Here is a 13,504-nt window from a genome sequence, read left to right as displayed (position 1 = left end):
CTGTGAAAAGCATACAAAGATTTAAGTTATGTTTTTACTCATTTTTTTTTCTAAGCTATTAGATGAAGTAAAAAAAATGTACTTTTAAAGTGTTTTATTACAAATACGTCATAATCCACAGCATACATAATGAAGTAATTACAAAAACAGGTTATAGTTAAACCAAAGTTGGATTACAGTAATAAATCTTAATAGAATTATTATCTTTTAAACAGATTAATTATTATTAAAGATCTAATACTGAAATGTTTTTCAAACTAGGGAATGTTACATAGCAAGAACTACTTATTCATCTACACTAATATTATAAGGAGGAAAACTTTGTTTGTTTGTTTGTTTGTTTGTTTGTTTGTACTGAATAGGCTCAAAAACTACTGGACCGATTTTAAAAATTCTTTCACCATTCGAAAGCTACATTATCCACGAGTAACATAGGCTATATTTTATTTTGGGAAAAAATAGGGTTCCGTAAGATATTTGGGTTTTTCGGACACAAGGTGTAAAAAATCAACCAGAAAAGTTACTTATTTTGCGTACGCTGCCTAAACTATAAAAGATAGAACCATAAAATGTTCTAATTAATTGTAGATCTTATAAATATCTACAAAAAAGTGCGCGACACACTATACGCATCTATGTCGAGTGAGGCACAGCAACCATTTTTTTATTTAAAAATCTTGAATTTTTTTTGGACTACATTTAAACGCGTTTATTTTACTCATGCTATTAATCCTTATCAAAATAAATGATTTCATCACTAAGAACAGTTTATGGAGATAATATTTGGTCTTTGAATGATTAAAATTGGACGTTTGGTTTTGAAGTTATGGCGAAATTAAAATATTACGATTTCTGCTGCACGGCCCGTTGTATTATCTACATCTACACTAATATTATAAAGAGGAAAACTTTGTTTGTTTGTTTGTTTGTTTGTTTGTTTGTTTGTTTGTACTGAATAGGCTCAAAAACTACTGGACCGATTTTAAAAATTCTTTCACCATTCGAAAGCTACATTATCCACGAGTAACATAGGCTATATTTTATTTTGGAAAAAAATAGGGTTCCGTAAGATATTTGGGTTTTTCGGACACAAGGTGTAAAAAATCAACCAGAAAAGTTACTTATTTTGCGTACGCTGCCTAAACTATAAAAGATAGAACCATAAAATGTTCTAATTTATTGTAGATCTTATAAATATCTACAAAAAAGTCCGCGACACACTATACCCATCTATGTCGAGTGAGGCACAGCAACCATTTTTTTATTTAAAAATCTTGAATTTTTTTTGGACTACATTTAAACGCGTTTATTTTACTCATGCTATTAATCCTTATCAAAATAAATGATTTCATCACTAAGAACAGTTTATGGAGATAATATTTGGTCTTTGAATGATTAAAATTGGACGTTTGGTTTTGAAGTTATGGCGAAATTAAAATATTACGATTTCTGCTGCACGGCCCGTTGTATTATTTCTACACTAATATTATAAAGAGGAAAACTTTGTTTGTTTGTTTGTTCGTTTGTTTGTTTGTACTGAATAGGCTCAAAAACTACTGGACCGATTTTAAAAATTCTTTCACCATTCGAAAGCTACATTATCCACGAGTAACATAGGCTATATTTTATTTTGGAAAAAAATAGGGTTCCGTAAGATATTTGGGTTTTTCGGACACAAGGTGTAAAAAATCAACCAGAAAAGTTACTTATTTTGCGTACGCTGCCTAAACTATAAAAGATAGAACCATAAAATGTTCTAATTAATTGTAGATCTTATAAATATCTACAAAAAAGTCCGCGACACACTATACCCATCTATGTCGAGTGAGGCACAGCAACCATTTTTTTATTTAAAAATCTTGAATTTTTTTTGGACTACATTTAAACGCGTTTATTTTACTCATGCTATTAATCCTTATCAAAATAAATGATTTCATCACTAAGAACAGTTTATGGAGATAATATTTGGTCTTTGAATGATTAAAATTGGACGTTTGGTTTTGAAGTTATGGCGAAATTAAAATATTACGATTTCTGCTGCACGGCCCGTTGTATTATATAAAGAGGTAATGTCGTTAAGTTTGTTTGTAGGGGGTAATCTTTAGAACTACTGAACCGATTTTAAAAATTCTTTCACCAGTAGAAAGCTACATTATTCCTGAGTGACATAGGCTATACGGGATCTTTAAAAACCTAAATCTACGCGGGCGAAGCCGCGGGGATCAGCTAGTATATCATAAATAGAATAATGAACAGAACCAATATAGGCATATAGGCATATTAATTAGTAGTGGTTTGTGGAAGCACAGACAGGTCCTGAAATAAGGCAAAATACACAAAATTATTATATTTTTTTAACTGATGATTTATAAAAAATTGCAATAGAAACATTATATTACATACCACTGTGATGTATCTGGTGGCCGAGATAAGATAGGCACATTAATTGGTACCTAGTGGGTTGCGGAAGCCACACTGACTGTTCCTGGAATAAGGCAAAATACACAAAATCAATATATTGGTTTATCTACTGAGAATGTGTTAAGTTGGTACATATTGCAATAGAAATTTATATTATGTACCAACTGAATTAAATGTTGTTGTGATGTGTCTGCTGGCAGAGACAAGATAGGCACATTAGGACAGGTTCTAAAATGAGGCAAAATGAACAAAATTGATGTTTTTCTGAGAATTTTTTACAAATTGCAATAGAAATGAATAGTTACTAGGTACATACCACTGAAATTGAATGTTGTTGCAATGTTTCTGCTGGTGAGCCAGGCACACTGCTGGTGTGCAAGCTTTTCAACACCTACTCAGTTACATTGGCAAAACAATATTCTGCCCAAATTCGAAGTCTGAAACATTATAATAATATTATATAATAAACCAAAATATCAAAAACACCAGCGTTTCTGACTTCTTTAGCCGGTTTGTAGATAAAAAGAACAGCTGGTACTTAAGGGACACGACAATATTTACCTTGCATAATTAGATGCCTTTCCGGCTCTTGGTAAAGAGTGGATAGTAAGTGTTGGGTCGAAAGCCGATGCACAGCACTTAACACGCTTTCTATATTTATCAGACATGATAAATTTAATCTTACAAACGAAAAGAGTCACCAAACAATAAGTCACTGTTCTTATTTTTCTCTAGTCTCAATCACACTGCTGCGAGTTTCTTCAAGCTAACAGGGAGAGAAAAATAGAAGCAAAAACACTAAACCACATGAAATACAACTAAAAATATACAAATTTATCACAACTGTTGGGAAAGAAAACTTTCATATTTAAAACCAACAACCTAAAAACAAACGTACCATAGAGTAGATAGTTGCCAGTTGTTTATAGTTTGAAACTTTGTCTCTGACTTTGAAGTCTAGAATGAGACAAAGAATTTCTTTGTTTCATTCTAAATGATTCCATAAAAAAGTCTGCAACGGCCCCATACAAAGTTGCCACCCCCACGAACCTATCACCTATACCTATCGGCTATCTCCATAGTAGATAATCTATGCCTATCTCTATGGAATTTTCCCTACAAGAGTCATTCAATAACCGGATGTAAAGTTACGGGCTGCTCTCGAGCTGCTTCTTACTTGACTAGCTGACAGCAGTACTGACATTGACAAATGACCGCAATTTGGCTGTTTTGTAATGTTATGACTTATGACACCACCACATGTCACATAACATGCTAATGGTGATTCCAATTTTTTCAATTTTATTCTGAAATCCCAAATTTACTTTTTTTCTAATCGGTTCCTATTTCTCTGTTTCTGTCCTCGTGGAAGTTAAGAACCCGTTCGCAATTAATTAAGGTAGGTAACGTAAAACGTTACAAGTCTTAACCATTTCTTCTCAATCATGTATGGTTTTAATTTTATTTATTTGCAAAAACTTTCTCTTTATAAATTAATTTATTTGTTCTTAACAGTAACTTGAAAAGACAGTGCAACTTAATGAAACGAGCTTTATTTTATTTTATTTTATTTGGAAAACCAACAGCTTAATTTAACTTATTATAATCTCAAAATTTAAAAAACTAGAAGCTAATAATAGGTTCTCACAGGTCGTTATCGTTTTTATCTCAAGATAGATTTAATTTGCTTGTACAATAATTATGTTGAGTTAATAAATAATCTTTATTTTTTTTAGCTACAGCATGACTGAAGAGCAGATAAATGACCTGTCCATTAATGAAGATGATGACTTAGTGGATCCGTGGAATGTAGCTGGGAAATCACAAACTGGAATAGATTATGATAAATTAATTAGTGAGTATTAATATTGTAGTGTCATATAGATTTGAGACATGTTAGGCATCATAAGAAATCTCCAATATAGGTCGGTTGCAAAGCTGAAGTGGCACTGGGCAGGGTAAATAGTTCGGAAAACCGATAGACGTTGGGGTCTCAAGGTGCTGGAATGGCGACGTCGCACCGGAAGGTGCAGTGTTGGAAGACCCTCCACTAGGTGGACGGACATCAGAAGAATCGCAGGAAGCTGTTGGATTCAGGTGGCACAAGACTGGCATGTAGAAGTCCCTACAAGAGACCTATATCCAGCAGTTGACATCTATCGGTTGATGATGATGATGAATATTGTTCATTTAGGCACTAAAACTTAGTTACTTACTCAAGTAACGTCAAGTGTAATTTATAATGACTAAAATCTGAAAGGTTTAAATATCACCTTTAGGACTAATATTGTACCTACATCAAATGGAAGTTTTACAACCAAATTACAGGAAATTCCACAATACAAGTAATTACATAATATAGTAAAAATGGTTTCTTTATATCTCTATCTCTATATATAAAAATGGATCACTGAATGTGTTGCTGATCGCAAATCTCGAGAACAGCTGAACCGATTTCGCTAATTCTTTTTTCATAATATTCCTTGAAGTATGGGGATGGTGCTTATGGAGAGAAAAATTAAAAAACTCAACTGTTAAGCGGTACGAAGTTCGCCAGGGCAGCTAGTTCTTATAATAAATATATTTTTTATTTTCAGAAAGATTTGGTAGTCAAAAAATTGATGAAGAGGTCATTGCAAGGGTTGAAAAAGTAACGGGAAAGAAAGGTAAAATACATAAAAGTGTATTTCTATACTTTAAACATCCTGTAATTCAAGTTATGATTATTTGGTAATTGGTAAGGTAATTGGATATAACCATCAATATAAATGACAAGATATGGTCAAGCGAACAAAAATTTTCACTGTTTTGAAACCTAATAAATCAGCTCCACCTCTTAGATACTAATGAACGACCCAGACGTCACTGAGGTTGTATTGGTGCTAAAGCACCACTGAGTTGGTGCCATTTTGTTTGTTCAATAATCCTGTCCATAGGAAGTAATATATAAGTCAATGGATATAACTCATGAGAACTTGCTTACTATTTCTTTGCTGGTCATTGGTAGAGACTTCTGACATAGGTGACACAGGTTGTCATACGTGAACGATACATATCACATAAAATTTCCTCTCACGTCTTCCTTTCACTCCTCTCCACACGCGCCACTTTAACTTTTTGTGTCAAATTTCATATCGAAAGTATGATTTTAGTCCTTATTTTAAAGTTGAATCGTACTTTTGATATGACAGTTTACCCATAGACTTAAAATGGCGCGTGAGGAGTTATTTTGTATGGATTGTAATGCTTCATTCTATTCTTATTTTTTTCAGCACATCATTTTCTAAGACGAGGCATATTTTTCTCTCACAGAGATATCCACAGTATTTTGAACCTCGTAGAGGCAGGCAAAAAGTTTTATTTGTACACTGGTCGGGGGCCCTCATCAGATAGTATGCACATTGGCCATATGATACCTTTTATGTTCACAAAGTAAGTTAAATCTTTAAATGCATTTTTATTGTACTTATCGATTTAATAAAAAATTTGTAATTTTTTTGGTAGTTTACTATCACTAGGATCAAATTAAGACACTTTTCAAAAAACCGGCCAAGTGCGAGTTAGACTCGTGCACCGAGGATTCCGTACTACAGTCCTATTTTTTTCGACATTTTGCATGATAAATCAAAACCTATTAGGCATAAAAAATAAATAAAAATCTTTTTTAGAATGTACATAGGTACAGGTAAAGTCCTTTCATTATCTTACTTTGAAAATTGAAAATACTAAAATGTAACTACAAATTCACGGTTTTTCGGATTTATACCATTTCTTGTGCTATAAGACCTACCTACAAAGTTCATGTTTTAGGTCAACGGGAAGTACCCTATAGATTTCTTGACAGACACGACGGACAAACAGACAGACAAACAACAAAATGATCCTTCCAAAGGGTTCCTTTTTTCCTTTTGAGGTATGGAACCCTAAAAAGGATAAAATGCCAATTGGTAGTGTGGACCCCCATTGAGAAAAATAATTTTATATTGTCAGATGGTTACAAGAAGTATTCGACGTTCCACTAATCATACAACTCACGGATGACGAGAAAGCCATGTGGAAGGACATCAAAATTGAAGATGCGAGACAAATGGCTTTCAGTAATGCAAAGGACATCATAGCAGTCGGATTCGATCCTGCTAACACATTCCTTTTTAACGATTTGGATTTTATTGGGTAAGTGAGGACTACTACGTCTAATGTGGCTACTATTTTTGAATTTGATAAATATTATTACTTTATTATAAACTAGGATAAAAATAATGACGTACACTGAAAAAAAATTAAAATCCAACAAAGATTTACAAAGTTACAGGTGTTTTAATTTTGGAGTGGGAGGGTCTTCTATCCCTTTCTCGCAAAACGAAAATTTGTATGAAATCGCACGAAGCTACTATGGCATTAGTCACAATGACGTCATAATTCTATATCGCTATCTCTGTCTAATCAGAAATATTTAAATGCTTATAACTTTTTTGTTATTTGATCGATTTAATTAGTTTTTTCAGTTTTCGTCATTATTTTTATCCTATAGTTTATAATAAAGTAATAAAAAAATTGCCAAATACCCAATTAAAATTAAACCTCTATTATTATTAAATTACTAAATGATGCCCGCGACTTCGTCCGTGTGGATTTAGGTTTTTAAAAACCCCGTGGGAACTCTTTGATTTTCCGGGATAAAAAGTAGCCTATGTACTTCCCCGGGATGCAAGCTATATCTATACCAAATTTCGTCAAAATCGGTTGGACGTATGGGCCGTGAAAGGCTAGCAGACAGACTGACACACTTTCGCATTTATAATATTAGTATAGATATTATTAAATTAGGCTCTTTACACACTGCATCTAATCCGAACCTGAGAAAATTGTGATCTATAAAACTCAGATCGAATCTGGACGTCGGTTATACTTCGCGCCCGTATGACGGCACTGATTTGGATTGAACATAATGCGCAAGCGTTTTATATAAATAAATATTGTATTATGGTTATTCGGTCCATGAACAATGCTCTGAATTTGAGATATTCTCGGCTTCCGAAAACGAAATTCGGATCTCGTACGCAACCTCTCATATAAAGTATACTACGACAATTTATTCCGGACCGCTAGATTATTTTGTACTGCCATGTAAAATACCATATAACTTTTAAACAACAAATCTTCCTCGTCACCTTTCGAAATTTCCGAATAAAAGTCAAAAAATTGTCTTTTAGGGAAATAGGGCCCAAATTCCAGACAATAAAACTTCCGTACAGTGTTTATATTATTCCAGACAATGCCCAGCCTTCTACCAGAATATGGTTCGGATACAAAAGTGCGTAACTTTCAACCAAGTGAAAGGAATCTTCGGTTTCGGTGACTCTGACGTCATTGGGAAAATCACTTTCCCCTCCATAGAGGCCGCGCCAGCATTTTCAACTACTTTCCCTTTCATATTTGAAAACAAAGTCGTAAGTATTTTCTACAATCATTTTACTGTTAATCTTAAAAAAATAATTAAAAGTTTTATAGTTAAACCAGAATCTCGTGAAATAAAATTACAAAGATAGAAACACTGTACTCCTGTGAATATCCTATGTACATAGTGTGGTGAATATTAATAATACACCACAACATTCACCACAGTGCACTATGTACATAGGATATTCACAGAGTATCTACACTCTACAGTGTTGCTAACTTTGGAATTTCATTTCCGTAGTTTTCATGAGATTCTGGTCTACCTATAGTCATTCTAATTCTAGCGCCAAAATTAATAGTAGGTAGGTAGTAGAAGAAGGCGGAGGACCGTGTTTGGTGGCGCGCTCTTGGAAAGGCCTATGTCCAGCAGTGCATGCAAACAGGCTGATGGATTGGATTGGATTGGAGGTAGTAGTGCATTTAGAAGGAATGGCTGAGTTTGTTGTGGGCTTCTTTTCAGACAAACTCACCCTGAGTATGGAACCCTGGTAACTTACACATAGTTATTTATCACCATTACATCAATTTATTGTTAAATTCAACTATTGACAATCAAGAAAGTGTATAGAGTGATGCCCATTTTTTATATTAAGGGTTGACTTTGACAATAGTGTCCATTTTAATTCCAGGTGCCCTGTCTAGTCCCTTGTGCCATCGACCAAGACCCCTACTTCCGAATGACGCGCGACGTGGCGGCGCGGCTCAAAATGCCCAAGCCTGCGCTTCTGCACTCCACATTCCTGCCCGCGCTGCAAGGCGCGCAGCACAAGATGTCCGCCAGCGACCCCAACGCATCCATATTCCTCAACGACACGCCCAAGCAAATCAAGAACAAGGCAAGTAATACCCAAGAGCCTGCACTTACTGCACTCCACATTCCAGTAGAAGATTTCCGCCACCGACCCCAACGTCTCCATATTCCTCAACGACACGCCCAAGCAGATGAAGAACAAGGCAAGTAATACCCAAGAGCCTGCACTTACTGCACTCCACATTCCAGTACAAGATTTCCGCCACCGACCCCAACGCATCCATATTCCTCAACGACACGCCCAAGCAAATCAAGAACAAGGCAAGTAATACCCAAGAGCCTGCACTTACTGCACTCCACATTCCAGTAGAAGATTTCCGCAACCGACCCCAACGTCTCCATATTCCTCAACGACACGCCCAAGCAGATGAAGAACAAGGCAAGTAATACCCAAGAGCCTGCACTTACTGCACTCCACATTCCAGTACAAGATTTCCGCCACCGACCCCAACGCATCCGTATTCCTCAACGACACTCCCAAGCAGATCAAGAATAAGGCAAGTAATGCGCAAGTTTGCCCTACTGCACTCTACATTCGAGAACAAGATTTCCGCCAGCGACCTCAACACCTCCATATTTCTGAACGATACGACATGCCCAAGCTCACTTTCCATTAGGTGTGATTGTAGTCAAGCATATGGCTACATTGAATAAAAAAAAACTAAGCAGGAGCTCCGATTTGTTTTGGAGTAGTTGGAGCGGAAATTAAATTCAGCACGCACAATGAGAAAGTTTCCAGGCAACGTTTGAGAAAATTTTCATAGAAGGCGCTGAAAACTTCCACCACTAAAGATGAAAAATAATACCTATATCTATATCATCTATGTTTTAAATTTTTTAATTTAAATCGGATGCGAAATTAATTAATTACTTCTATTATAGTTCACAGATTTTGTGGGGAAGAAACGTAAGGAAAATTGCAGTGCACGCTAGCTCTTACTCTTCATCTATGTCATTGATTGACACGACCTAAACATTTAAAGCATAGATCATATAGATATAGGCAGTGGCGTGCACAGGAGTTCAAGCCAGGGTATGCATTTAGGTATGAACTTATTTTACGGCAGGTTAAAATGAAAAATAAGCATAGACTTATTACAATGAGGGTAAGCAGTGCGTTTATGCCTCTATGAGCTGCACCCCTATTATTTTTCATCTTTAGTGGTTGTAAAATTCAGCGCCATCTATAAAAAATTTCTCGAACGTTGCCTGGAAACCTCCTCATTTCTGCTACATTCGTTCCCTGACCTGAAATATTAATTGTAGAAAAATGTTTTCCACAGATAAATAAATACGCGTTCTCGGGCGGTCAGGCCACAGTCGAGGAGCACAGGGAAAAAGGCGGCAACACCGATGTGGACATCTCCTTCAAGTACTTAACCTTCTTCCTGGAAGACGACGAGAGATTAGCGGAGGTAAACTCAATACTTTTTATTTCTTTTATCCGTTGACCTAGAATCATGAAATTTGGCAGGTAGGTAGATCTCATAGCTGACATTTGGGGAAAAATCTGAAAACCGTGAATTTAGGGTTAGATCACAGAAAAAAAATTAAATTGTGGTCATGAACAAATAATTAGTATTTTCAATTTTCGAGGTAAGTAACTATATCAAGTGGGGTATCCACCTGTGCATTCTAAAATCTGTTTTAGATTTTATAGATTTTATTTATTTTTATGCATCATAGTTTTTGAATTATCGTGCAAAACATCGAAAAAATACGACTGTAGTACGGAACCCTCAATGCGCGAGCCTGACTCGCACTTAGCCGGTTTTTTTGGTGATGCCTTCGACAAGTAATTTATTGGAAAGTGCTGCAATTTGTGCAGGGGCGGCGATATTCAACTTGTCTGCTCGTTTGCTGGCAATTCATAAAAAAATCAAGACTGGCTTTGCTGGAAAAGGGTAGGTAGGTAACCTCAATCAAAATAACAACAATACCAAAATTCACTAATTTCAAGGTCGGTTATTTCTATTACATTTTATGCGATACGATTTCCGACTAGAATTGGATCGGAATTTCGAGAACAACCTATCGGTAAAACTGCCGGTTTGGTAAATCAATCATCATCATGATCAACCCATGACCGGCTCACTACAGAGACTTCACACACCTTTGAGAATATTATGGAGAACTCTCGCATGCCCATGTTAGTCGATATTTTGGCATAAAAGTACTTTTTTTACAGATTAAAAAATCATACGAATCTGGTGAGATGTTGACTGGAGAACTGAAGAAGATCGCGATAGAGACAATAACGCCAGTCATCCAGGACTATCAGGCGCGGAGGGCCAAGGTCACAGATGACGTCATGCAACAGTTCTTCGCTATTAGGAAATTGAATTTCTAGGCTAAAATGTCACGTGTAAAGGCATAGGTGTATGAAAAAACTCTTTGAATCTCTTGTCATCAAAACAGTGTTACGGCGATTACGCACCGCACTTCCGTCATCAGAGTTCTATCCGTCATCCGTGAGAATACCAGCGATTATCTACGACATATTTCATAAAAATAAAAATCTTTTTTATTCGAATAAACTTTTACAAGTACTTACAAATAGTCGGATGCATCTACCACTGGTTCGGAATGCCTTTCCTAAATAAGCTCCTATACAAAACAAAAAGGCACGTACTTTCACGGACTCGGTTCGGACGAGTGCGCAACCGCCGTTAGGAGGCAAGACTCATTTCAGTACTGCTATTAAAAGATTATTATTTGTGATAGCTGTTGTCCGCGACTTCGTTCGCTTCCCGCGGGAACAATATGTAGGTACATGTTATTTTAGATAAGTTCAGAGATCTCTAACCTAAACGGGTCTAAGGTATTTCTATCCCTTTCATAATACTCACTGTGGAAAAGGATAGCTCTATATTTAGACTGTCAATTTTGTTTCGAAACTGAGTACAACAGAATTAGGCACTTAAATTTTTGTACAGTCTTTTAGCAGTGGTCAAGAAAAGCTTATATTCCTAGCTGAAGCCCGCTTCTTCGTTCGCGTGGATTTAGTATTTTAAAAATCCCGTGGGAACTCTTTGATTTTCTGGGATGAAAAGTAGCCTATGTCACTGTCCTAGTTTTTAACTGAGCGTAGCGAAACCAATAATTAATCTATGACTATACCCATGCAAAAAATCAAGGAGAACCGTTATTCCGTTGCGACGTGATTGAAGGACAAACAAACAAACTTTCGCATTTATAATATGGATAGTGATTATTTTCGGATTACTTTGCATATTATAAAGCTTTTATTTTTTACCTCGCGTATAAAAGTATACTTATTTATTTTTTGCAATCAAAATAAACCACACTTAAAACTTGAACTTTTGTTTATTTTCATCACACCCAACTTTGATTACCTACTTCATCATCTTAACCTATCGCTGGGCCACTATTGAGTACTTTCAGAATGAGAAGAGCATAAGTTATAATAGGCCACCAGCGGATTGGTATATAGCACGCGACAGGTTGAAATAGCTAGCGAGCGCGGGTGTGCGGGGCGTCTGTTCCCCCTGCCTCATACCCCGATTGCCCAGCCTATCGCGGACTATAGATTTCACGTACATTTGAGAACATTATGGGTCTGCCATGAAGGCTTTCTGACGATATTTTTCTCCACTGTTACAGCAAGTGAAGTAAACGTTCATAAGTCGTACCTAACTCCGAAAGGATAAATGAGCTAAATATTAAAAACAGCTTTGTATAGCATCGGCAAAAACCAAGTGTTTTATAGAGACTCGGACCCACGATCGATCGAACCATTTCAATGCATAGATAAACAAGAGTTTTTCTTACCAAATAAAATTATAGAAGTATTGTATAGAACGCGACAGATCGAGATGACAATCGGGGTATTAGGAGGGGAGACACCCTGCACACCCGCACGTCACCTGTACTATGCCGCACCGGGTTAGCGCGGGGGCTGTGGGGATGTGCGGGGCGTTACCACCCCAATTGCCATAAGTTGGCCACTACCGTCCCGTCGCGTTATAAATAGTAAGTACAAAGAAGTTTGTATAGTACAACTAAATTATATTAAACTGAAAACAAAACGGACATAACAATAGAAAAAGTGACAAACGCCTTTTTCAACGCTAAGAAGTATAACACTTGTGTACACAATACCGACTTTGATAGAATATGCATGACAATGGAACACCAGCGTGGATGACACAGTCACAGCCTACAACAGGTAGTTGGTGGACGAAATAAGTGGTGTTTTACGTTAACTTATATAGATAACAGTTCTAAAAAGCTGCTAACTTAGATAGTTTTAATTTTTACTGCCAGTTTGCAGCCGTTTCTTTAACTTCGTAAACAAATACTTATACCTTTAACTAACTTACGTTCTAATTAGAATCATTCTTAAAGCGCAACACCTGTGTTGTGATGTGTCGTAACGTAAAGTGACAAAAGGAGATCGGGGTAAAATACTTCTTACTAGCAACACCTGCGACCACGTTCGGCGAAAATAAGTATAAATCTTTAAGCCTATCCCGTGGGAATTAAGAAAAATCCGATCTTATTTCGTGTCGAAATTATAAAGAGAAACTTCGTGAAAAAATCAATTTTTTAGGTCCAAGGGTTTGGGCTGGGCGTTGATGAATCTGTGAACCAGGACTTTTCTTTTTATTATTGTATCAGATGAAGAAGTGTCAAATAGTTAGTTGTAGTGGTCTGGTGCGCTAATGTTCGAGGCAGAGCTTCTGATTAGTCAACCATCGCGCTAGATCACAAAAAGGTTATTCCGGAGTATGCGACACATGCCATAGAAACAATTTGACGGCCTCAGCTTACGGCAGTAGGTATAGTTTG

At 36.3% G+C, this 13,504-nt stretch overlaps 1 protein-coding gene and 1 long non-coding RNA gene across 3 annotated transcripts; one reads left to right on the top strand and one right to left on the bottom strand.

Moving 5' to 3' along the window:
• Positions 1-2,407: 2,407 nt before the first annotated feature.
• On the bottom strand, positions 2,408-3,280 carry LOC138403600 (uncharacterized). The gene is made up of 3 exons (XR_011237839.1): positions 2,983-3,280; positions 2,738-2,858; positions 2,408-2,485 (listed from the first exon to the last, which is right to left on the bottom strand). It is a non-coding gene; the product is annotated as an uncharacterized lncRNA (long non-coding RNA).
• Positions 3,281-3,653: 373 nt separating this feature from the next.
• TrpRS (Tryptophanyl-tRNA synthetase) lies at positions 3,654-12,012 on the top strand. Of its 2 annotated transcripts, XM_069504470.1 has the most exons (10): positions 3,654-3,820; positions 4,158-4,276; positions 5,019-5,087; positions 5,694-5,853; positions 6,412-6,594; positions 7,694-7,871; positions 8,511-8,704; positions 9,177-9,189; positions 9,976-10,107; positions 10,881-12,012. In XM_069504470.1, exons 2-10 carry the CDS (start codon positions 4,165-4,167, stop codon positions 11,040-11,042), a joined length of 1,203 nt encoding a protein of 400 aa, XP_069360571.1. In that variant the 5' UTR covers positions 3,654-3,820; positions 4,158-4,164; the 3' UTR covers positions 11,043-12,012. The 2 variants fall into 2 exon arrangements, with proteins under 2 accessions (XP_069360571.1, XP_034833809.1); XM_034977918.2 differs by lacking the exon at positions 9,177-9,189 and having other exon boundaries at positions 8,511-8,717.
• Positions 12,013-13,504: the final 1,492 nt, after the last annotated feature.

Source organism: Maniola hyperantus, chromosome 18 (genome assembly GCF_902806685.2).
Source record: "Maniola hyperantus chromosome 18, iAphHyp1.2, whole genome shotgun sequence".
Classification (NCBI taxonomy): Eukaryota; Metazoa; Arthropoda; class Insecta; order Lepidoptera; family Nymphalidae; genus Maniola; species Maniola hyperantus.
The sequence above is the reverse complement of the archived record's forward strand: the minus strand, read 5'-3'. Positions and strand labels throughout refer to the sequence as shown.

What these genes read in the sequence shown, in the direction of transcription:
- TrpRS (XM_069504470.1), top strand. Translation starts at nt 4,165, where the DNA reads ATGACTGAAGAGCAGATAAATGACCTGTCCATTAATGAAGATGATGAC. An exon ending in AGATTATGATAAATTAATTA is followed by an intron (nt 4,277 to 5,018) that starts GTGAGTATTAAT and finishes TTTTATTTTCAG; the next exon opens with AAAGATTTGGTAGTCAAAAA. An exon ending in TCATATTTGAAAACAAAGTC is followed by an intron (nt 7,872 to 8,510) that starts GTAAGTATTTTC and finishes TTTTAATTCCAG; the next exon opens with GTGCCCTGTCTAGTCCCTTG.